The sequence below is a fragment of the Bos taurus genome, chromosome 2, assembly GCF_002263795.3.
Source record: "Bos taurus isolate L1 Dominette 01449 registration number 42190680 breed Hereford chromosome 2, ARS-UCD2.0, whole genome shotgun sequence".
In the NCBI taxonomy this organism is placed as follows: Eukaryota; Metazoa; Chordata; class Mammalia; order Artiodactyla; family Bovidae; genus Bos; species Bos taurus.
In genome coordinates, this window is record NC_037329.1 from 14,127,867 (window position 1) to 14,150,892 (window position 23,026).

Here is a 23,026-nt window from a genome sequence, read left to right on the forward strand (position 1 = left end):
AATAACTTTCCAAACACCACACACCTGGTTAGAGAAGGGGCTGAGATTTTAACCAGTGTAGGTCTTTTCAGAGATTTATGCTCTTTGTATCAAAGAAGGTATCATTTAAAGGTACATAATAGTACTCCTTGGAAGAAAAGTTGTGACCAAACTAGATAGCATATTCAAAAGCAGAGACATTACTTTGCCAACAAAGGTCCATCTAGTCAAGGCTGTGGTTTTTCCAGTGGTCTTGTATGGATGTGAGAGTTGGACTGTGAAGAAAGCTGAGCGCCGAAGAATTGATTCTTCTGAACTGTGGTGTTGGAGAAGTCTCTTGAGAGTCCCTTGGACTGCAAGGAGATCCAACCAGTCCATTCTGAAGGAGATCAGCCCTGGGATTTCTTTGGTAGGAATGATGCTAAAGCTGAAACTGCAGTACTTTGGCCACCTCATGCGAAGAATTGACTCATTGGAAAAGACTCTGAAGCTGGGAGGGATTGGGGGCAGGAGGAGAAGAGGACGACAGAGGATGAAATGGCTGGATGGCATCACCGACTCAATGGACATGGGTTTGGGTGAACTCTGGGAGTTGGTGATGGACAGGGAGGCCTGGCGTGCTGCAATTCATGGGGTCACAAAGAGTTGGACACAACTGAGCAACTGAACTAAACTGAAGAGTATTTGTTCAAACATTTAATTATTTGAACTTAACATTTCACATGTGTTATGTGGGTCAGTTAGCAAACAAACAACAAAACCACTGAACTTATTAATTATACTTTTATTCTTCCATTTCCATGCATAAAGCAGTTTGTCTGTCTGAATAATTACTCTTTGCTTTGCAGTAAATGGACATTGATTGTCAGTTCTTAAATCTGACATTTCAAACAATTGCTGGTCTCAGACAAGGTATGTTGTAGTAAGCACTCTCAACCAAAATGGGAGACTGTACTTAATTTAACAAATGTTTAATGTCAATAATATTTCTTTCCACCCTTTGACCTGATTTTATTTGTAGTAAACAACATGCCTTTATGTGATCAGTGGCTAAGATAAATTTATCTTTGTCCTATGTTAACTGAACCTTGTGAGAATATTCACGTCACCAGTATGCTAACAGAGTGGAGTGGTCCACAATTTTTTCCAGGTGGGAGGTTTGGTATCAGTGCATGCTTTTCATCTAGTAAGCTTTTTAAGATGCATAAAATATTCCTGAGAAACCGTTGCTAACCATTTTACTTTTTAATTAGTTTATTCTACTAAATTAATAATAAAAGTTGAGATGATATAAACATGATGCCAAGATTATCATTTAAGCTGAAATGAATGGAAAAAAAACTTATTTGTACTTTTATCTTGCATATTAGCATTTTAATTAGGATGACACTTGTACTTTTATCCTGGATATTAGCATTTGAATTAGTGATAAATATTGAATATTCATGTCCCAGCATGCTATCATTTCTATCATAACTAATTGCCTAATAAGGTTTGATGAAATTTTGTTTTGATGGTAAAGGCCTTTGACCATATCAAACATTTTAAAATACTAAGTCATGATGAGGGTTAAAGAAAATACTCTTAAGAGGCATGAGTGATTTTATGCCAGCATGCTAATCTTTAAAACAGCCCAAGTATTTTTGAGCTGCAATAATGGAAAAAACAACAATATTGGGCAGGAATGAAACAGGAAATGTTTAAACTCTTATTGCCCTTAGCAGAAACTGATGTAAGTAATGGTATTAAATTACAGTATTTTGTCTCTTAATATTGCCAGAATATAGACTTTCCTCTTTTGTATAGCTTTCATATTGAAGCTAATTTGATTTTTATTGGCATAAGGTATTTTCCTTTAAACTCCCAGATCAGCTAAAACAATATTTATAGGTTTCAATTCTCCTGAAGGGAATCGCCAACATTCATGGACCCTAGGGAAAATAACCTTGTTTAGAAGCAAAACAGTGTCATTTGATTCTCTGTCAGATGGGAAATGGAATGTTTATTTTGAGGAGATAGCTCAAGGCATAAACTATTTACTCTGATTTGTTTTACTGTTGTTTTTATACCAATAAAACATTGACTTCAGACCATTCTATCAACTCGGTTGAAGTCTTTATATTTAGAAAGAAATTCCTTTATATTTCCTCATTGTCTTTTTCAGATATTTGTATTTCTATGTCTTCAATAAATAGTCTTAAGTTAAACTCCATTGCCTTTTATCTGCATTAGCCTCAAGTGTTGAGAAATATATAATCATTCACTTTTCAGCATATACTTAAATTATTTAATTGCACTGGATGCTCACATATCATGTTATACATTTCCGAACACAATTATAGTGTGACCCAATGTAGTCTAAAATTCCATTTTCCACAGCCAATAAAAACAAGTTTTTGGATCAGGTCCAAGGTATGCCAAGTTTAACTTTTGTATCACAGGACTGATTTAGCATATTAAACCCCAAAGGGTTAGCTATCTTTTCCACTCTTTCCCCCTTGTTCTTCTAAAGAAGAATGAGTACTAAATTAAATACTGAAGCCAATCTCTGTTGCTGCTAAGTCACTTCAGTCGTGTCCGACTCTGTGCGACACCAGAGATGGCAGCCCACCAGGCTTCCCCGTCCCTGGGATTCTCCAGGCAAGAACACTGGAGTGGGTTGCCATTTCCTTCTCCAGTGCATGAAAATGAAAAGTGAAAGTGAAGTCGCTCAGTTGTGTCCGACTCCTAGCGACCCCATGGACTGCAGCCTACCAGGTTCCTCTGTCCATGGGATTTTCCAGGCAAGAGTACTGGAGTGGGGTGCCATTGCCTTCTCCAGAAGCCAGTCTCTAGGAAAATATAATTATATATGCATCCATGTATGTGTGAGTAGATGATAGATATATAGGTAGATAGATACGTTTCTTTTATTAGAGGATGGTATATAGAAGCCAAGATCTGGGTGCTGGATGTGCCCATTTCTACTGAACTGTCACTGCTTGCAGACCTGCCAGTGGACAGAACAAGGAAATAAGAGAGAAAGATTTCTCCCCAAACTCAAAATTCACAGGTAGCATTTTGCAAAAGTACAGTACAGATAGGCATTTAGTCATTGCTAATGTATTTTATGCAAAGCAGTGATAGATGTTTGTTATTTCTTCAGCATCAGAAAGGAAAGTTACAGTTAGTGGTGGACCAAAAGAAGTAAAAAAAAAAAGATTGCAGTTATGTTGTAGATTCCTTAGAAGTAAGAAGTGGAAGTAAGGATGTTCAATGAGCAGAGAAGGGACATCCACATCAGAGCTGGTTCTCAGGGAAGGCTCTCAGAAGCAAGGGATATCCACATTGAGAGTTGACCAGTAAGCTGGAAATGGCTCAGGGGAGAATTTGAAGGAAGTGTATTCTAGACTGAAGAACTCAGAAACTGTAAATTTCTATAGAGAACATAATGATCTAAGTGAAATTAAAGTAATTCAGTATGGTTGTATATCTATGTAATGAGTAGCGGGTGGCAGATTTTGAAAGATATAGCTGGAATATTCAATATGTATTATATATGAAACATATAATACCATGTAATGTATCATTTTATATAATATGATGTTAAAGAGTTTACACCTTGTGGGCATCTGGAAATCACTGAAAGATTTTAAGCAAATTGGAATTCTACCTAAATTTAAAGAGCTTTATTTAGCTCATTGTCAAAGATAATATGTATATAAATAACTATTATCCAAGATAGAAGGTTTTATATATTCCAGAAAAGTTAAAAGAAACAGTGGTATATAAGCTAAGAGTTAGACGATTATTCCTACTTGAAGAGCTAAGGGAAACCTTTATGAAGGGAGAACATTTGGTTGGGCTTATGACTCAGCCAGGGTAGTAGATTACTCGTTTACTACTGATCATTTGCCTTTACAAAATAATTATGAACATAAATAACACACAGGTGTCATTCTCCTGAAGTTAACCTTGCTTCTGAAAAATGATATTATGTTTTGATCTGCAAATTTTATTGTAAGATACAAAATTTAAAGGTAATGCTGAATTATAAATTACAATGAAAAGTCAATTGTACTTTGCTTTTTCAAAGTCTAAGATTTCAATCCAGATTTAATAATTAAAGTTGTAACAATATTAAACATTTTTTTTTCATTTCATAAGATTTTAAAGTTTAAGAAAAATTGCAGGAATAGTACAAGGAACTCCAGGAGAAATTGTTTATATTTTGCTCCATTTATCACTTTCTTTATCTCTAAAATATATACATATATATATATATATATATAAAATTATTATTTTATTCAATGGGTAACAATAGATTATAATCATTATTTATTTTGGTGCTCAAATTTCCCATATTTAATCAATGTAGCCTCTTTAAGCTGTTTCCTATTTTTTTCTGTCCTCTGCATTCTTTGAATGTTTCCTTATAGGTTTATCTTGTACTTTCCTACCCCAGCCCTAGATTCAGCCTGTTTCTTAAGGAATTCTGATTTCTTTTAGTAGTGAGAGGTATATAGGAAACACAATGTAGGTGATTGTCATGTTCATTGTTAATGGTGTCTCATTGCTTCTCAGCCTCCTCAATGAACATAGCTAGACTTATATTTACTACCTATAGTTCATACCACTGTGTCCAACTTCTTTGCAACATCACAGAATATATTCTAGTCTTTCACTTTCCCATATGTGGAGTTCCCTTCTCCAATCATGAAAAACTGGCTCCTGGCTCTTTAATTTTTTATATTTGATAAAAGAAGAAAAAATGATATGGAAGAATACATTTTTGCAGGAGAATAACTTGTATATGTACTGAAAAAAATTTTGAGGGAAGGGGGAAAGACTGAAGGAGGACTGGTACTACCCAGTGTTCAAGCATACTGAAAACTTTGTTAAATAAGCCCGTGTGATACCGGGGCACAAAAATCTGCAGAAGAGAAGAGACTCTGGGCCAAATAAACATGAAAATGGAATGTCTGTTAAAAGTGGTGTTTTAAGCTAAAAAAGAGAAAATAAACTAAAGAACTTTTGTCTACTGAACATATGATTGTTCCAGCATAGAAACTGCTTTTGTTAAGGCCACCAGTCACTTTTACGTTGATAACTTTGATAGAGGCATTTCTGATTTTTTTTCACTTCTCTTTAAAGTTTTAATTTTTTCTCTTTTTAATTGCTCTGCACATTTGGTACTAGTGACACCTTTCTCTCCCTCTTCCCTCCTCTTTTGTTGTAGGACGAACTTCCCCTCCAACTTTCTAGTGTCTCTGAGATCTTCACTGGATATGCTTCCCTCTGTATGTCAGGTTTTATTCTTGAGTCTTCACTCCTCTAACTTACATGTTCTCTCTGAGCAATATTATCCACATTCATAGTTTTATACTTAGGTAGCAACACCTCCACCTTCCACATGCATATTTTATCTCTATAACTGATTTCTTTACTCTCTCCCTGTAATTTAAATATCTACTTGTCCGTGAAACATCTCCATTTGGGCCATCCTTTGGTATTGCAAATTTATTATGCCCCATCAATGAACTTTTGATTATACTTTTTTCTTTTTTATACTTTCATTATTTATATTATTTTATACTTTCATTATGTATTATTTTCCTTTTTTATACTTTCATTATACTTTTTTATACCTTCATTATTGCTCTTTTTACTATTTGGTTCTTCCCAGATGGTGGTGTTACCATCCACTTAGATAATAAGCCAGAAATGAAAATATTGTCTTTAAATCCTCTCTTTTCTCATTCAGTATATGAAATCATTCACTAAGCCCTATGCTTTATGGCTTCCCTGGTGGCTCAGATGGTAAAGAATCTGCCTGCAATGCAGGAGACTGGGTTTGATCCCTGGGTCAGCAATATCATCTGGAGAAGAGAATGGCAACCCATTCCAGTATTCTTGCCTGGAGAATTCCATGGACAGAGGAGCCTGTTGGGCCACAGTTCATGGGGTCACAAGGAGTCAAACATGACTGAGTGACTGGCACTTTCACTTCACTTAATGCTTTATACCTGTTAGTATCTGGAAGAGGCTCTTTCTTTTCCAATTATGTCTTTGCCTTACTTTAGGTCATTATCATCTCTTACCAAGATTACTCTCACAGACCTTTTACTGCTACCACTCTACCTGGACTTACTCTTCTAAAAATGTCTCCCACAGTTTTATCAGTAAGATTTTCCAAGACTGAAAAGCTGAAGGTGCCATTTCCCTGACTATAGCCCACCAGTGACTACCCGTTACTTGTTGGATATAGTCTGAGCTCCCTATATGGCACATACAATTTGACATTTGTTGATTTTCCAGCTTTATTTCCTGCTACTCTCCCTCACACCTATATCCTCAGTCATAGCAAGATACCTACCAGTTCGTGAAACTATGGTATTTCATGCTTCTGTATTGTTTTTCATCTTTCTTTGCCTAGACTTTCTTCACTTCATCTTGCTAGTAAACACTTCTTCCTTGCTGAACTTCTACTTACTGGATAAAACTTGGCTAAAATATAATAAATTCCTCTGCGAGTCTTTATTTCTCCCCCTTCTGAGTTTCTTCTGTCCCTTTTATTTTATTAAATCACTTATTGAATTGGATTGAAGTTGCTTTTAAAAGTGGGTTATTTAAACTTGTGCTCCCTGAGGAAAGAGCCTCTGTTTTAATAATCATTGTTCTCTTAACCTTTAGTACATCCTTTGTCACATTGGCTAGTGAAATTAAGCTGTGCTATCTTTAAAGGTAGTGTATAAAAGGCAAAAAATTTACCTAAAATAAAAATTTTCAATGTGCATAAACAATAACTACATTGAGACTAAATACTACTTTTCTGTACTCCCAACACAGCCAGTTTTCCCTTTGTTGCTGGAAGAGACTGTTGTTTGATTGTGTACCAGGTGTAGAGGTTAGTATACAAAAGTCTCTATCTTGAAACAGAAATAACATTCAACAAGATGAAACTCTCATATTAGGAGACGGAGATCAAAGAAACAGCAGATTCACTTCTTCCAGCTCCGAGGCATTGTAAGCCCTTTCTGAGAGGAAAAGCAAGAGGGATTCTGCAAAGGTTTGGAAGGTGAAAAACTTAATGGCAAAAGTTTCTTCGGATTCCAGGAGTCTATGATTCTATTTATAACAAGTAACTCATTACCTCAAGGCCAAAAATAAAAGTCCATGAGCTCTTATACTGAGACAGTGTGTACATTTAAAACAATAACAGTGTTCTGTATTTGTCGAACAACTGAGGAGAGTGAATTCACAAGCAGCCACAATTTTAAGAAGGTTAGAACTGATGATCTTGGAGCTCATCATTGGAAAAGGGAATTGTTCATGAAGCAGCAACAAAAGGAGAGGGAGAAGATTAAAAAATACAAAGTGACCTTGAGGAACAGAGAAAAGGAAATCACAGTGAATCATATTAGCCCCGATCAAGGGAGTCATTAAATGCACGGGCGATGGAGGAGAGCGGTCCTGGGCTTAAATCTTTGCTTGACCAGTCCCAGTTGCGCAATATTAGCTTTCTCTAAAATAGAGATCCAACTCCTATCCCAAGTTGCTGTCAGGAGAATTCAATGTAGTAAGTTTTGTAGAGTCTTCAGAAGTGCCTGGCTCATAGGATGTTCTTAGTGAAGCAGCAGTTGTCAATATTATCCTTGTAGTAGAATATAGAGGGTAGGTAACGCAACTCTGAACTTTACAAGTCTATGACCCATGCAACTTTCCGGTGAAAGTTAAGTTTCTAATAATGCTGTTTTGAAAGAGGGTAGGGAATTCTAATTAATGGATTAATTTTTTAATGATTTGGATTTCTTGTGAACATGATTTTAAAGAGAGGATTGCATTATATACATACATCTCAGTATTGCAGAGCCATTCTGTATATTGGGGATAGAACCACAACTTCATTTATATATTTAATCTGGCTTTTTTTCCCCTCCTAGTTTCTCAGTGATATTTTGACCAGTTTTATTTATCCATTCTTCTTCAATACAGATTATACAGAAAAGAATAGTAAAACTTAAGCTTTAAGATCTTGATGTTTAATTTTCTATTTTTCTTCTGCTTTTTGGGGTTCACTTATCCATGTATGTGTGAGGCCTCTATTGTGAGAATGACCCAAAGCAAGCTAATGTGTCTCTGAAATTAAGCCTGTGTTCTCTCTAGGGCTGTACCTAATTCAAATGGTCAGTGTATTATGTTTTTCAAACTGTGGTAGTAAACTAAAATGCCTTTTCTTTAAGGCTGCTATTAAAACACATTCTAATGTGATCATGAGGAGGCAGTGTTAGTAAGAATTAAAATATCAGCATCAGACAGAACTGGATTTAAACCCTTTTACTGTAAAATATAAGATATACAACCTTTGGCTGAAAAAATATATAGTTTTTCTCAACTCTAGTTTCTTGAGTGTGCCTTGAAAGTAAGAGAATCTGCTTTCTAGGTATACTGTGTAGAATTAACTGAAATAGTGCATGTAAGGTATTCTGTCTAACATAGAGTAAATGATTGATAAACACATACCAACCCCCTTGCTTCTATACTTTCCACTGGGCTAGATGGAGAAAAGAATAGATGGGGGAAGACTGGCATTTTATGACTATACAGCTTGATAGAAGTTAATAATTTTTAGAAAAGATGCAGAATTTCTAAGACAGATATCATTTCCAATATTTTGATAAGGTATCAGACCTTGTGTCAGGTGATACAGTAGAAAGTGTGTTTGGTGTTGGGCTTGGGAAAATATTCAGCGATCAGTTTAAATCCTCTATGAATTTAAATTTAGATTTTAATTAAATGAATGTAAAAATAAATTATGATAAGTATAATATGTCATGGAATAGTTGATAGAAGTGATGTATTGATATGAAAAATAAGATATTTAAGCCAGAGATGAGATTGGTAAGGACAGATCATTTCAGTGGATGTGGAGTAGAAGAAAGTCAGCAGAAGTAGAAAGAAAAGCTGAAGCTGGACTGAGGTTTTTGAGAAATGAATAGATGTAAAGGTACAAAGTATGTATGGCCTATCAGTTCAGTTCAGTTCAGTCGCTCAGTCGTGTCCGACTCTTTGCAACCCCATGAATCGCAGCATGCCAGGCTTCCCTGTCCATCACCAACTCCCAGAGTTCACCCAAACCATGTCCATTGAGTTGGTGATGCCATCCAACCATCTCATCCTCTGTCGTCCCCTTCTCCTCCTGCCCCCAATCCCTCCCAGCATCAGAGTCTTTTCCAATGAGTCAACTCTTCGCATGAGGTGGCCAAGAATTGGAGTTTCAGCTTTAGCATCAGTCCTTCCAATGAACACCCAGGACTTATTATAAAATAAGAGTTTTTATTTTAAAAAGGTGTAAGCAAATACATTTGAGTTATTTATCAAAATATAGAACGCACCACACATGTTATTATAAGCTTGGCAAACTGAGTGGCTGTTTCTATTCAAAGTCACGATTATCTCTATTTCTGTCCAATTCTAAAATCTTGGAGAGTCGATAGGTTAGCATTTAGGAATTTTCCACTTACTGACATTGATTCAATTCATTTCTTGGTGGTAACTCCACACATTTATTCATAGGCATTACTGGAAGCTTGAGACAGATTTTTTAAAAACTGCTAATTGGATTTAAAGTCATGTTGAAACCAAGCTTAAAATATGGAGGAAAGCTGGTAATGATGACTCAGTACTGATGCTAAGTTAATGATTTAGTGATGAATTTCAGATCTAGAAGGAAACTCAGCCAGCCTCGGTGTTTAACTACCTTTGGACAACTTTCACTGACTGAAAAATTGCAGATAACATTTTTGATGTATTTGGAGAGTAAAGGAATCCTTTGACTCAAATGCCTTTAAACTGTGATATCACATTATTTTCCTAACTGCGACCACTCTTGTTTTGTGATGGTGGAGTCTGTGGTTCTACAGGCTAATGTGATAGGAATTACTCCACACTGCTGCAGTCATCGTATGCCCTCCAAATTCTGTGTTGCTGCCTCATGCTTAGGGATGAAAATACCCTGCTTGCCTTTCCTCTTAGCCTGCTTGTTGATATGTATTCATCCTTCAAGCCTCTGTCCCACCATCTCTTTCTTAGTCCTCTGACTCCAAGAGCATTTTATATTAAGGAGATCTCTTTTTGTAATGTTTATTCACTATGTTTACTCACTATGCAAAAGCCATTTCCTTTTATAGTAGACTTGATGTTGCTTGATACACATTGATGTGTTGGTGATTGGCTGTGAGAATATTTTTTAAATGATTCTCTTTGTTGTTGTTGATGATGATGATGGTATTTTCACAGAATGTCACATTCATTTAAAGGAAGTTGAATGACTGCCAGCACTAAAGGCTGTCAGAACTTGTGTGAGTACTAAGTGGAACCAATCAAACTTTAGTTGACCTGTTTGTATACTTCAATGACAAAGAGGAATTTGTCCTACTATTTGAAGTGAAAAGGCTCAGTTCTTATACCAGGCTAAAGGGTTAGCCAATTTGAAGAACAGTTTTTCCTTGCCACTTGAAGCTATAAACCTGGTCTTCTTTATTAATTAATTTTAGAAAATAATTCTGATACATTTTTTATATGACTAAATGACCAATAAGTGTTAAGTTTAACACACAAGATAAGAAAATCTAATTTCAATCTCTTAGCTAGGTAGGTGCTTTTTGCCCCTAAGGCAAAAAACACTTCTTAGTCAAATTGAGAACCATTTCCAAAGTGATTTTTAGTTGCCTTGTCAATTTTAATATTCCTATTGTATTTATTCTCAGATAAGTAGAGTTTCTGATTTGAAGAAGTATAATGACAAATATTTTAAGATGAAACACATATGTAATTATCAGAAAATGTTTTGAAGCATTGCAAGAGATCAGTGAGTTTATTTTTTAGGTTATTACAGACACACATGAGGACAAACACATTTTCAGAGTAACTTGACTGGATTTATTTTTAAGATAGTCAGAAACAGTTAGATGTTCTGATCTTTTCCTCAGTTTATTGCATGCTGCAGAAAGAACATATTCATTCATTGAACAGATGGATTTATAAACGAATATAATGCAAACTATGATACTTGCTTTGAGGGAAACAGAGTACTGAAGGTATATAAAATTCATATGGGCTTGCCAGAGGAGACACCTCTGTGAGGCGGGGAGATTGCAGCTAATATGCGCAGTGAGCAGGAGAAAGAACATTTTGGGCAGAGGGAATAGTACATGGGGAAAAGGCAGGGAAGAGTGTGGAGTGTTTGAGGAACAAAATGTCAATATGGCTAGGGAAGAATTAACCTAAGTGCTAGGGTTTCGAGATGGAAGTATAGGTGGGTGAGGGCTAGATAGAGCAGATGGTTAATATCGCGGTATAGTTCCTCACTATGTACCCACTGGAATGAATGAATAAGAAAGCTTCATAACATAATGGGAACAATGTCATTTTCTTTCTTTCTTTTTGACGAAAGGCATCCATTTGCCTCATGCAGTGTGGTGAGAGGGGTTAATGTTAGCCAAGTTGAAAGACTGAGACAGAGTCTTGCAGTGAAGGCTGAGATTGGGCACAATGAGAAGGAGATGACCACCGTTCCCAAGCTGAGCCAATTGAACAGACCAGCTACAGATTTCAGCAGGAGATGCCAGCAGGGAGTGAAGTGACCAGACAGTTAAAGGACGTTGTTGCAGATTCCAGAGAACACAAAGGGGAGCGGGAACTTGCTGGTTTGGGTTTGAGGCTACCTTTTTTCTGCCCCTAAAAGGTCAAAGAAGCCCACCTGTCTATAAACTCAGATACCTCTTTGAAGAAAAATAGTGGGTTGGAGGAAATACATAAAACTGAACATTTACCAGATATGATCAAGTTTTTAGAAAAAGAGTATACAAGAATATAATGAGGTAGCACTAATTACACTTTGTGTTCATTCATTCACTAAATAACCATGACTGTCTTTTACATGGGCTTCCCTAGTGGCTCAGTGGTAAAGAATCTGCCTGTAATGCAGGAGACAGAGAGAGGTTTGTTTCTTGGGTTGGGAAGATCCTTAGAGGAGGACATGGTAACCCACTCCAGTATTCTTGCCTGGAGAATCCCATGGACAGAGGGGCCTGGTGGGCTACCGTCCATAGAGTTGCAAAGAGTCAGACCTGACTAAAGTGACTGAGCACACATTCATACCTCTTATGTATTGCGCTCAGGGAATACAACAGACACTAACCTTTGTCTTCCTGGAACTCACATTCAAGTGAGACTAGTTCCCAGTTGAAGCTATAGAAAGAAAGAAAACTGCCTAATTAGAAAAATGAATATGTAGTTGCACATTCAATAGTAGTATGTTAGCTTTAATTTCACAACAGTGGTAACGAAAAGTATTCTGGTGGTATGCATGACCTTGTTGTGGTCAAGAAAAGCTAAAAATGATTACAGAGTTTATTCTTGCTTGGACACTAAGTTTAAATAACTTGACATATGTCAGTCATAGAGTCACAAAAAGTTAGGACTGGAAAGGATCTTAGTGGTCATCTAGCCTGACATCTTACTTTTAGCTGGTAAGGAAACAGATATTCATAGAACTCAAGAGGAAATCACTGCTAAAGTTGGGATTTAAATATGTGTTCCTTGACATTAGTTCAAGGCTGTTTATAATGGAAAAGAGTTTCCATTCAGATCTTTGTAGAACATATTCATTGATTATTTCACCTCGATATCAATAGACCATTTCTTGGGCTGGCTCTTGTAAGTATTGGAAACATAACAGGTCATGCAGTGATGTTTAAGTACAGATGAGGATTAGAAGAAGAATAGGCACTCATCAGAGGGGTTAGTTTCTTTTGTTTCTCTTTAGAATGTGAGTGATAGCCAGGAAAGGACCCAGTGCCTACATTTTACCCCTACTCAGTAGGGGTATAAGCAGGGGCTCAGGAACAAGGCATCCGAGTTCATATCCCAGCTATACCATCCATCAACTAGCTTCATCATCAGTGTGAAACCTGTACAAAATTTTAAATTAAATCATATCATATGCATACAACTAGAAAGTCTAGAATCCCATCTGATCATTTCTTTCTTGTACTTCCTTCCTCTTTCTCCACTTAATTTAAAAACTCACTTAAACATATACCTTGTATCATTGTGTTTAATTGAATTGTATTGGAAAAAAAGCACACATACTTTGTCTCAGACTGATATTTGACTAGAGTTCTGTGGTAAAGTAATAACCAGTAGCTGCATTCATTTTTCCAGTTCTTGGACTGACATATTCACAGTACTATATGGTTTTTCTACTATTGCATGTTGTTTAGCTCTTGCATATTACAAACAGGGCCAAAGAATAGATTATTACAATAAAAAAACAAGAAAAAGTAAAGTTTATCATTTTCTATGAGGCTTCACACAAAATGCCATGACATACTTAGTATCCACTTGGTTGGAAAAATCATGCAAGTTGACCCATGTTTTTCATCATATAAAATGAGTTGGTTATGATGGATATGTTCTGTGTTTTGTGCTAAGAATTCTAATAAATTAAGAAATATTTATTGAGCACCTATTATAACAGTCTAACGGTGCTGAGTTGGGGAAAGTGTGCCTGTATATGTATGGGGGTATGTGTGTGTGCAGAGAGTAGTGGTAAAAGTGTTAGGCTAAGTCACACTGAGAGTTCACCTTAATAGAAAAAATATAAAAATGATTTCTGACAGCTAACCCCTGGAAAAACTATTCAAAATATACTATACTTAGCATATTTTACTAGGAGATAGCATGTATGATAAGTTTTAGCATTTTTCACAGTATAGTCCTGTTGAAGACTATATTTTTGCAATTTAAGCAACAATAGTGAGGTTATTTCATCTTACTGAATACTACATTAAGTTAATAAAGCAAACTTTTCCTTCCAATATTAAGTTTAAATGCTGTTTGAAAAAATGTTAATAAAAACTTTTAAGAAATAGTTATTTTTCTTTGTGTCAAGTGACTATTTAAGTTACTATTATCTTCTTATGGCTCCTTAAGTTTTAAGATTGGATTTTAAAATAAATTTAGTGCTTGATGTAAGTGAGAATCTAAGTTTTCTACTTTAACTTCAGAGCAAAAAGAATATGAACCTAATGCAAAGAATGATGTTATGGATTTTCTGTAATTAGTTTAGTAGCTTTCAGATTCTGTGGTTAATAATCAAGGCTTGAGCCTCAAGTAAGATTGTATGCTTGCTTGTTATTTGAATTGTACCTTGGCTAGATGTTTATTAGTATTTTGTTGAGTTCCTTCCAACATGTTAATGAAGAAGTCATCACACTTTTCTAAATCAAAAGTAGACAAAGTGAAAGTTATTTTTTAAAAGTTGAGAGGCTTGCTTTTCTCTTGAGTTGTTCCTCAGGGGTATTATGCTAAATTAATAGTGATATAGATAAACCATGAGTACAGAAATCGAATGCCATCCGTAAATGCAGAAATCTTTCCAGAAGATCTGTATAATATGCTATTACATATACAAAGAAAGCAAAAGCATATGGTTGTAATGAAGCCACTACCCTAAGGTCTGCGTATCAGTTTGCATGTAGATGGTCTCTGGATATAACTGCAGTATTGCACACATGTCAAATTATGATTGAATGCTTATTGATGGTGAAGAAAACCTTGATTTATACACAATTATATTAATACATAATAGCTCCATAAATATATAATATACAATTATCTTCCTTTTTATTTATAACTTCACATAATAAAAATGTATTTTTTTGAGTATCAGGTACCATAAGGCCTATGCTAGCATCTCTGCAAGAAGCAGACTAATCATACTTAGAAAGAGTCTGTTGGAATGACTAAAGCTGAACAGGAACAAAGAATTCAACTAATGTTTTAACTTTATTTTACAAACAGAAACTGGAGCTCAGATAAGTCAAGAAATTTTCTCACAATGGCCCAGCATATTCATAATAGAACTAGGACTAGAGCCATTTATTTTATTTTTAGTTCAGTGCTTTCTCAGACTGATTCCATTTCCTAGCATGGATTAGAACTGCTCAATGTAATCAGTGATTTATTTTTAATTCTCTTTTTCTGTGTCTCTCCTGTGGGAGGAAAATAAAAAGGTGTTCTTGCTTCTGTGGACATATCTGGAGGCTGCTAAGAGCTACACACTGCTATCATATAGAGAATATCGCCCTCTGTGACATTTAAATCTTATTTTTATGGATCATTCAGTGAAAGCATGTGTGTTCCTTTTAACACGTGTACTTTTAAAACATTTAATCATGACTTGAGAATTTTTTTTTTTTTCATAACAAACCTCTAGCCTGGAATCTCATGACATTACTGATTGAGAAGAAATTTTTTAGTGATTTAAATACAAGAATGTCTCCAGAATGTTATATTAAAATATGAGGATTCACCTTATTTGTAACTTGAACAAAAGTCCCTGCAGTGTGAGTCTGTCTTCCAAGTAAAACAATTTTTAATGTTTATTTTCAGTTATTTACAACTTCTCTCTTAAACTTGCTTTTCTTCCTTTTTATTTTCATAAATTAAAATTTTATTTTATAATATAAAAACCTTAGGTTCCTAGGGAGTTTTGGGAACTAAAAAAAAATGTGATGTGTGTGTGTGTGTTTTCATATCTTTTTGCAGTGTCCCTTCTTAGTTGAAAAGCTGCATTTGGGTACAGTGTCACTGATGGAATTGAGCAATTTTTGTTTTTCTAACTTTTGTAGCTCTGGCCAGCTTCACAAGGTTTCTATCAGTTGAAATGGCATCTTTGACTTTAGCCAAGTGTAGGTTATTAGGTTATGAGTGCCAAAAATGATGAGTTATCTCCACACTTCATCCAGCATGAATAAAAGCAAGATTGTAAAATAATTATAATCTCTCAGAGCAAAGCCAGCCATGCAGCTTCAGCCCATCTCTCTTCATTAATTTGTATACAGTTCTTATTTTAACAGAACAAACTTTCTGAGGGTACTCACATGGGACTGCTGAACCAGCTGTACAACTTTTATTTTGAAGAAAAAAAGTTGAGCCTCTGAACGGGCTGTTTTAAAGACAGGGAGGGACTTAGCTTTTCCGAGCTTGACCAGCATGTGGAAGGAGTGCTCTCATGGCTGCGATAACTTAGGGAGCTCCTACCTGGGTGCCACAGGGGCAGGAAGGCTTCTGTTTGTTTTGTTCCGTTTCCGAGGGTCCCGTGCACTTCTCTTGCCCATGTCAACGTGACTCTTGGTGTTTCTGCACACCCTGCTCTGTGGGGGAGTGCCCCATCGTGCCTGTCTTATGTGGCCTCTATGGACACATTGCTCAGCTGGCAGAGAGCAGGGAAGTTTTCTCCCAGCACCCAAAAAGAGAAAGAGGAAACTACTTTTGCCTTCTGGGCTCCTTGCAGGACAATAGATCAGGATAAGCTTCCACATTCTCTCCCTGGATTTCTGGAGTGGTTTCCAGGAACAAGCTAAACTTTCACCTTTAAATGGATGACCATGTCACAATCAGGAGGAAACATCTCCAAAGACCCATCTTTAGGTAAGTCATGATGTATCCTAGATGGCTCCAGGGCTATCAGGAAAAATAATTTCTTTTTCATCCTTAACTTGTAAATTCTGGCACTGAGTTATAACAAAGCAATAAAGACTGTGCCAAAAGTGTAACTTCATGCATACTGAAGGAGTTCTTTTATTTTTTATTTTCTGAAACCCTATGCACAAGCTTTTATCAGTTTTTCAAAATGTATTTTAAAAACATATTAGCTTTTCATGTAGTTCAGTGACATAGCACTAGAAGAACTTCTGAAACATTATGCAACCCCTTGCTGTTTCTAGTGGTTGCATAGCCCTGTAAATGGGAAATGTGTGGTTCTTTCAACTGATTTCTCTCAGAAGTAGTATTTTAGTTCTGTGAATGCTATGCTTCTTTGCAGTAATGTATGGGGAGACAAATTTGAACTTGATGGCTATTGTACTATACTATGTACATTTTACTCTAATTTAGGAGTATCTGTATAGCAGTTAAGGAAACAGCAGGGCAATAGGAGATATTTTGCACTGGGGTGGAATCTTTGGCCAGGCAGAATATAGATCTTGCATAACAGATTGGGCTAAGGTTTTATTTTGAGGGGGGAAGAGACTCTTTCAGTAAGAGACTGTAATTTCGTCTGTCTTGATTTTTTAGTTACCTGTTATGTAATTTAGAATCCAGAATTTGGAATTAAAGTTAACCATATATCAAATTTGGGCCTCCCCCCAAATAATATCTTAAATATAGCAAAGATATCACATGTTAACAATACTAAATGTTAAGTTGTAGTCACTGGCTGTTGATCTTGAATTAACTACAGGATTGTAGAAGTTTATGGATGAAATTCCTGACATTGTATGTTGTTAAATAATGAGTGGGCCTTCAAGGAATAGAATTATATATAAAATGTTTCCATTCTTATGTATTAATTAATTATTACTAAAATATTGCTAGTAATATCAATATACTTTCATAATGCTTAAAATGCTGGCTCAAATCTGTTTTAAAATCTTTTGAAGATATTTTCAAATTTACATTACACATTTAATATTATGTGTCTATTTAAATATGCATTTGTAAATTAAACCAAAAATCCAAAATGTGTGTTCACCTCCCGTGTTTCCTGTGGCAGGCGCTGGAAACGTTCTTTCAGTTCCTGTGCAGTTCACTACTATTTTCTTTCCAAGTGCATGTGTGACTTCAAGGAGGCATGAAAGTTGCCCAGACAATTCCAAACTGAGACATCACTTAAAGAGGGTACCTACAGAAGTTCAGGCAGGCAGGGCCATATTGGATAAAATCAGATCCACTCAGCCATCAACCTAAGTGTGTTACTCCATGGTGGAACTGTTCCTGCAGGTGGTCGCTCACTGCTTTAATGCCAAATCCTTGTCCGCTCCTGACGAATTATGTGTTAAGGTGCCACTCTCAGGGGAATTGCAATTCAAGTGTGCTTCTCTTTCATATAAAGAGCAGATCCTTTGTGGAAGGTGGGATTCTTTGTCCAGATGATTAGAATACAGTTTGGTAAATTCAAATGATTGTTTCATGATACTGATGATCTAGAAGAGAAAACAGCTACCAAAGAGGATGTACGTTTACCAGGCAATTATTTCAAGCAAGTGCTGAAATGGGTTCCCGAATGAAAACAGATTAAGGCCAGATGTGGGATCATGGGTCTACTGGCATATTGACAGCTGGCTTTGCTTTTATCAAGATATGAATGTTATGAAGGAAAGAAGGGTGGAGAGTATCTTAAAAGATCCAAATGACTAGACATACTTTCTCAGAGAAAGTTTTAGGCTGTTCTTTAGTGAAATGCAGCATGGGCTTTCTAATAGCTAATTGTGCTTTTGGGCAAGCTGAGAAATGGGTTAAGCTTTACTTTGGCATCTTTGGGCTTCTCTGGTGGCTCAGACTAGAGAGCCACCATTTTTTACTCTGGTGGCAGTAAAAAATCTGCCGGCAATGCAGGCGGCCTGGATTCTATCCCTGGGTCAGGAAGATCCCCTGGAGAAAGGCATGGCAACCCACTCCAGTATTCTTGCCTGGAGAATCCCATGGATAGAGAGCTTGGTGGGCTACAGACCCAGTCCATGCGGTCACAAAGAGCTGGACATGACTGAACGACTGATACTGTCTCTCTTGGCACCTTGGCTCTTATCCCATGTCCCACTTTATTTTCTTTGTTAGCCTCCTTTCCCAGCTCCCCTGTTCCCTTAGCCTTCCCCTGAGCTGTCCAGCCTTTCACACTGAGACATCTTTCTAGGCTTCCTTTTCTGGTCAGACTTTTCCTTCTCAATATGTACAGTATGTGTGCACCCCACTGCCTAAGAGATTTGCACACCTGTTCTCAATCTGTAAGCAAATCTGTGCTAGATTGTTTCATATGTGCTAGTTACAAGTTTAATAGAAATTTTGTGAAATATCTTTGGTATTTTTTATTAAAAACTCATTTAAAATTTTAGTCTTTAAGAAATCAGCCTAGAATTTTTTTTTTTTTTTTTTAAGAAACATCTGACATATTGACACCATTCAAATTTCTATATACAGGCTACTTTCTTCTGCAACTGAACCCACAGCTTTAATTCAATTCACCTGTCATTCTGTGCTCGATTAGACATGACCATATCTAGGGGAAGGCATTGGGGAGGCCGCCAGTGGTAAAGAATCCACCTGCCAATTCAGGAAATGCAAGAGATGCGGGTTTGATCCTTGGGTGAGGAATATCCCCTGGAGTAGGAGACAGCAACCCACTCCAGTATTCTTGCCTGGAAAATTCCAAGGACAGAGTGGGTCACAGTTAGTGGGGTCACAAAGAGTCAGACACAACGTATGCATGCACCACTGGAGAGGCCAGACACAATAACAAAAAAGCAACCTTACCCTTACAAAGCATATCATCTAGTGTATATCTAGGTAACCATGACACAGGCAGGTGATGGGTACCAAAAAGAAGATAACAACATCCTGGGAAATTATAATGGAAAAGACAAATTTCAGTGAAAACTAATTCTGGCCCCTAAGTGAACTGAGAATGATAAGAGCAATATTTTAAATATTATTATTATTTTTTAATGTTATATTTCCTTCATTTTCTAATTTTTTAATTAGTTTTCATTGGAGGGCAGTTGTTTTACAATGTTGTCTTAGTTTCTGCTAAGAGAAAGATTTTCTTTTAAATTTCATTTTTGAGACAGAATTAATGTCAATTTTTCATCAGCATGATCTCCCTAAATTTCAAATAATAAAAATCATCCATCAAGTGTAAAAAAGTAGTTGAGAGGTTTTAGAGGAGATGATGAATATTGAAATTCCATGGCTGGTATGCTATTGGGAAGGCTGGGAGGAGCTTTATATGCTATTTAGAAACTGTCTCTAAGAATGTCTTGGTCTCCCACAATGCCAATTCCCAAATCATTTCACACAGTTAGGTTATCAAATCCATGTTTTAAAAGTATTCCATGGAAAATTTAGATACACATTTTCATGTCAGATCTGTGAAGCGAGGAGCAAAGGCAAGGCTTCTTTTCTGGCCAAGGATGGAGTCTGTATGCGCATGTTTCATACGTTTTGCATGTTGCTTTGGGATAAATGAGACTGTTCAGCCTGGAACATATAGAAATGATGCATCTCAGACACATTTTGTGGGTCACTCTGCAGATGTTCTTGCAGCTCAGACTTGTACAGAGAAATCACTCTCCCTTTATTCAAGAGAAACACTTTAGGCTTTATAATTTTCCAGGAAGGAAACACTATTACAAAACATATATTAATGTGTTTTCCGTCAACAACACTGTTTGTTCCTCAGCACTTAGAAAATGAATTTGTATAGATCTTTAAAAATCTAAGATTTGAATCAGCACTTGATAGTAGAGCTCTCTGATACACACATTCTTTAGACGTTTAAAAACTTCTTTTTCTGTTACCACAGAGTTTGATCTCTAGGAATTACAATTAATCTCTTTATATAAAAAGATCCATCAATTTATAGAACATTTCAGATGAAGTACCTTTGTCTAACTTCAGTAAAACAATTGCTGAAGATACTTCCATCTTACTGCATGCTCATATGGCTTAGTGAACTTTCTGTATTCTCAGAATATTACTCAATCTTAAGCTTTGATACCAAGAAAAATCTATTTCTCCTAATAAAACTGCATCAGTGAAAATAATTCTTACCTGAATTACACTGCTACGAAATATACAAGTCTGGGTTTTTGTTATAATTATCTCCCCCCACTTGATTTGATATTTTATTTTTTATCAAATTCTAGTATATATGCATCTTTTTTTCCTGTTTGTTGCTTCAAAGTCTTTCTGGAAGTATGTAGGAAAAATGAATTAAAAAAATAAATTGAAACTTTTTTCTTACATGTTAAGCCTTATTTAGTGTTCTTTGGAACCAACAAGCTTTTGAACCTCTTTCAGGGTTCAAAAGTGGATGTTATTTTTGTGGTGACTTTTCATTAGAAGTAGCACGAAAAAGCCACAAATGAAATCATGCAACTGGTTCTTGCTCAGCCGCAGTACTGAGAACTGGTCCATGCATCCAGGAGCTGAGACAGTAAAGTGCGGGTCGAATGGCTGCCAGGGCCCAAGACCAATGAAAATCATGTTGGGTTCTTCACAGCATTTAGAACATGCTGTTTCTTCTCTTTATGCCTTTTCAGAGTTTTATTTTTACAAGTGGCTGTTAGCAGAGGAATTCTGAGTGTGTTTTTGGCAGGCATATTCTCTTCACATGGAGATGTAGAAAGCAGTGAGATGCCTAGGAAAAGAAAGGCAGTCCTAATTTTGTTTGTGTACCGAATGGGGATGATTAGTACCCTATTGATGGGTCTGAATTCTTATTTCAAGGTTGTGATCTATGCTTTATAGAGAAGTAGCATAAAATATCTATTAAATATTTAAAATTGTATACCTTTTGGAGTATAATCATTTTTATTTAGCCCCACATTTAAGCTCAGTGTTAACATCGGTGTCAAAGCTAGTTCAGAAGTTGCAGATGACACCACATTCCTGACTTTCAGATAGGAATAAGTAATCAGTAATATTACTGATTTTCTAAAAAAATTTTTAAACAGTAATAAGGTGGGACACCTGACCACTCTGCCGATTTACAATAGTTTTCTAGACAGTTTTCTACTCAGTGTTTCAGAGCCATTTACTTCAGTGTTTTGGGAATAATAGAAAATGGGAACAAGTAATATAAAGTGTAAACTCACTTCAAAATTTAAAGAAATTGTATTGCTAATACATTATCGATATTGGCGTTTTCATCTCATAAATGTGTTTTTGACATTCTATGCTTTAATTTCTTTTTAACACTTCCTCAACAAAAAATGTGTACTTTAGCCAGAAATTTTAGTACAAAGTCATCAGAGTGAAAATTACATAAAAAAATTAACTGGTGAAGTAGTATAATATATTGGGGCTTCCCAGGTGGCTCAGTGGTAAAGAATCTGCCTGCTAATGCAGGAGACTCAGGAGATGCAGGTTCAAATCCTGGGTTGGGAAGATCCCCTGGAGGAGGAAATGGCAACCCACTCCAGTATTCTTGCCTGGGAAATCCTATGGACAGAGGAGCCTAGCGGGCTACAGTCCATGGGGTCGAGAAGAGTCAAACATGACTGAATACACACACATACACACCCACCCAAAAATGTGTGATTTAGATAGAAAGGTATATAGTAAAAAGTTATCAGAGTGAAAATTACATAGAAAAAATTTATTAACTATGGCAGTAGTAGAGTATGTTAAATACCTTTTCTTTTATGAAATGTATTTTCTCCTAAGAAAAAGTTCTATGTAAATCAAATCCAAAACTTAATACAACTTTATATGCTGCTGCTACTGCTAAGTTGCTTCAGTCATGTCCGACTCTTAGAGACCCCATGGACTGCCGCCCACCAGGCTCCTCTGTCCATGGGATTTTCCAGGCAAGAGTACTGGAGTGGGGTGCCATTGCCTTCTCCCACAACTTTATGTATATGAACATATTTTGCCAGTTTTTGTTTCTAAGACAAGTGATTGTGAATTCATTTATTTAAGAGAGAAAAAGGAAATTGAATTGACTTGCAATGGTTATATGGTCATATACTGGAAATTTAGGCTCAAGGGTTTTCTTTAATAAATGATAATTTTAAAGTAAGTGACAATTAATTGATAGAACAAAATAATTGCATTTATTTCTACTTGCTATGAAAGTGAAAAATACTTTTGGAAAATAGACATAGTGATATGAATTTAAAGTTTATGACATTATCAGACACAATGCTAATTAATAGAACAAAAATATTTTATAACAGACATTTATTAGTATTTTTGTTGTCAAGATACTGTTGCTGCTAGTCAGAAGTCATTGTGTGACTTTTAAGGAAGAAATAATTACAAACTGATCTTCAAAATAAATTACAAAGGTCAGAGTAAAACAACAATACATTTGAATGTAAGGCAGGAAATATTTATCAAGAAAACATCTTAGACCTTGTTGAGCCTTTTTTTTTCCAGTTGTGATAAAAGTAGCTCTAATTTCTAAGTGGTCATCACAAATAAACTGTAATTTGGTAAACAT

General features: G+C 36.0%; 1 protein-coding gene across 10 annotated transcripts in view; it reads left to right on the top strand.

The window, feature by feature from the left end:
- PDE1A (phosphodiesterase 1A) overlaps nt 1–23,026 on the top strand; it is a 400,450-nt gene that overhangs the window by 74,643 nt on the left and 302,781 nt on the right. For 2 of the 10 annotated variants that reach the window (XM_024998854.2, XM_010801846.4), the window contains exon 1: nt 16,008–16,458. The exons of 7 other annotated variants lie outside the window; for them this stretch is intronic. In XM_024998854.2, coding sequence (XP_024854622.1) covers nt 16,406–16,458 — 53 coding nt within the window. In that variant the 5' untranslated portion in view covers nt 16,008–16,405. Of the gene's footprint in view, nt 1–16,007; nt 16,459–23,026 lie in introns of those variants that run through there. One more of the 10 variants, NM_174414.3, reaches the window with a different exon arrangement.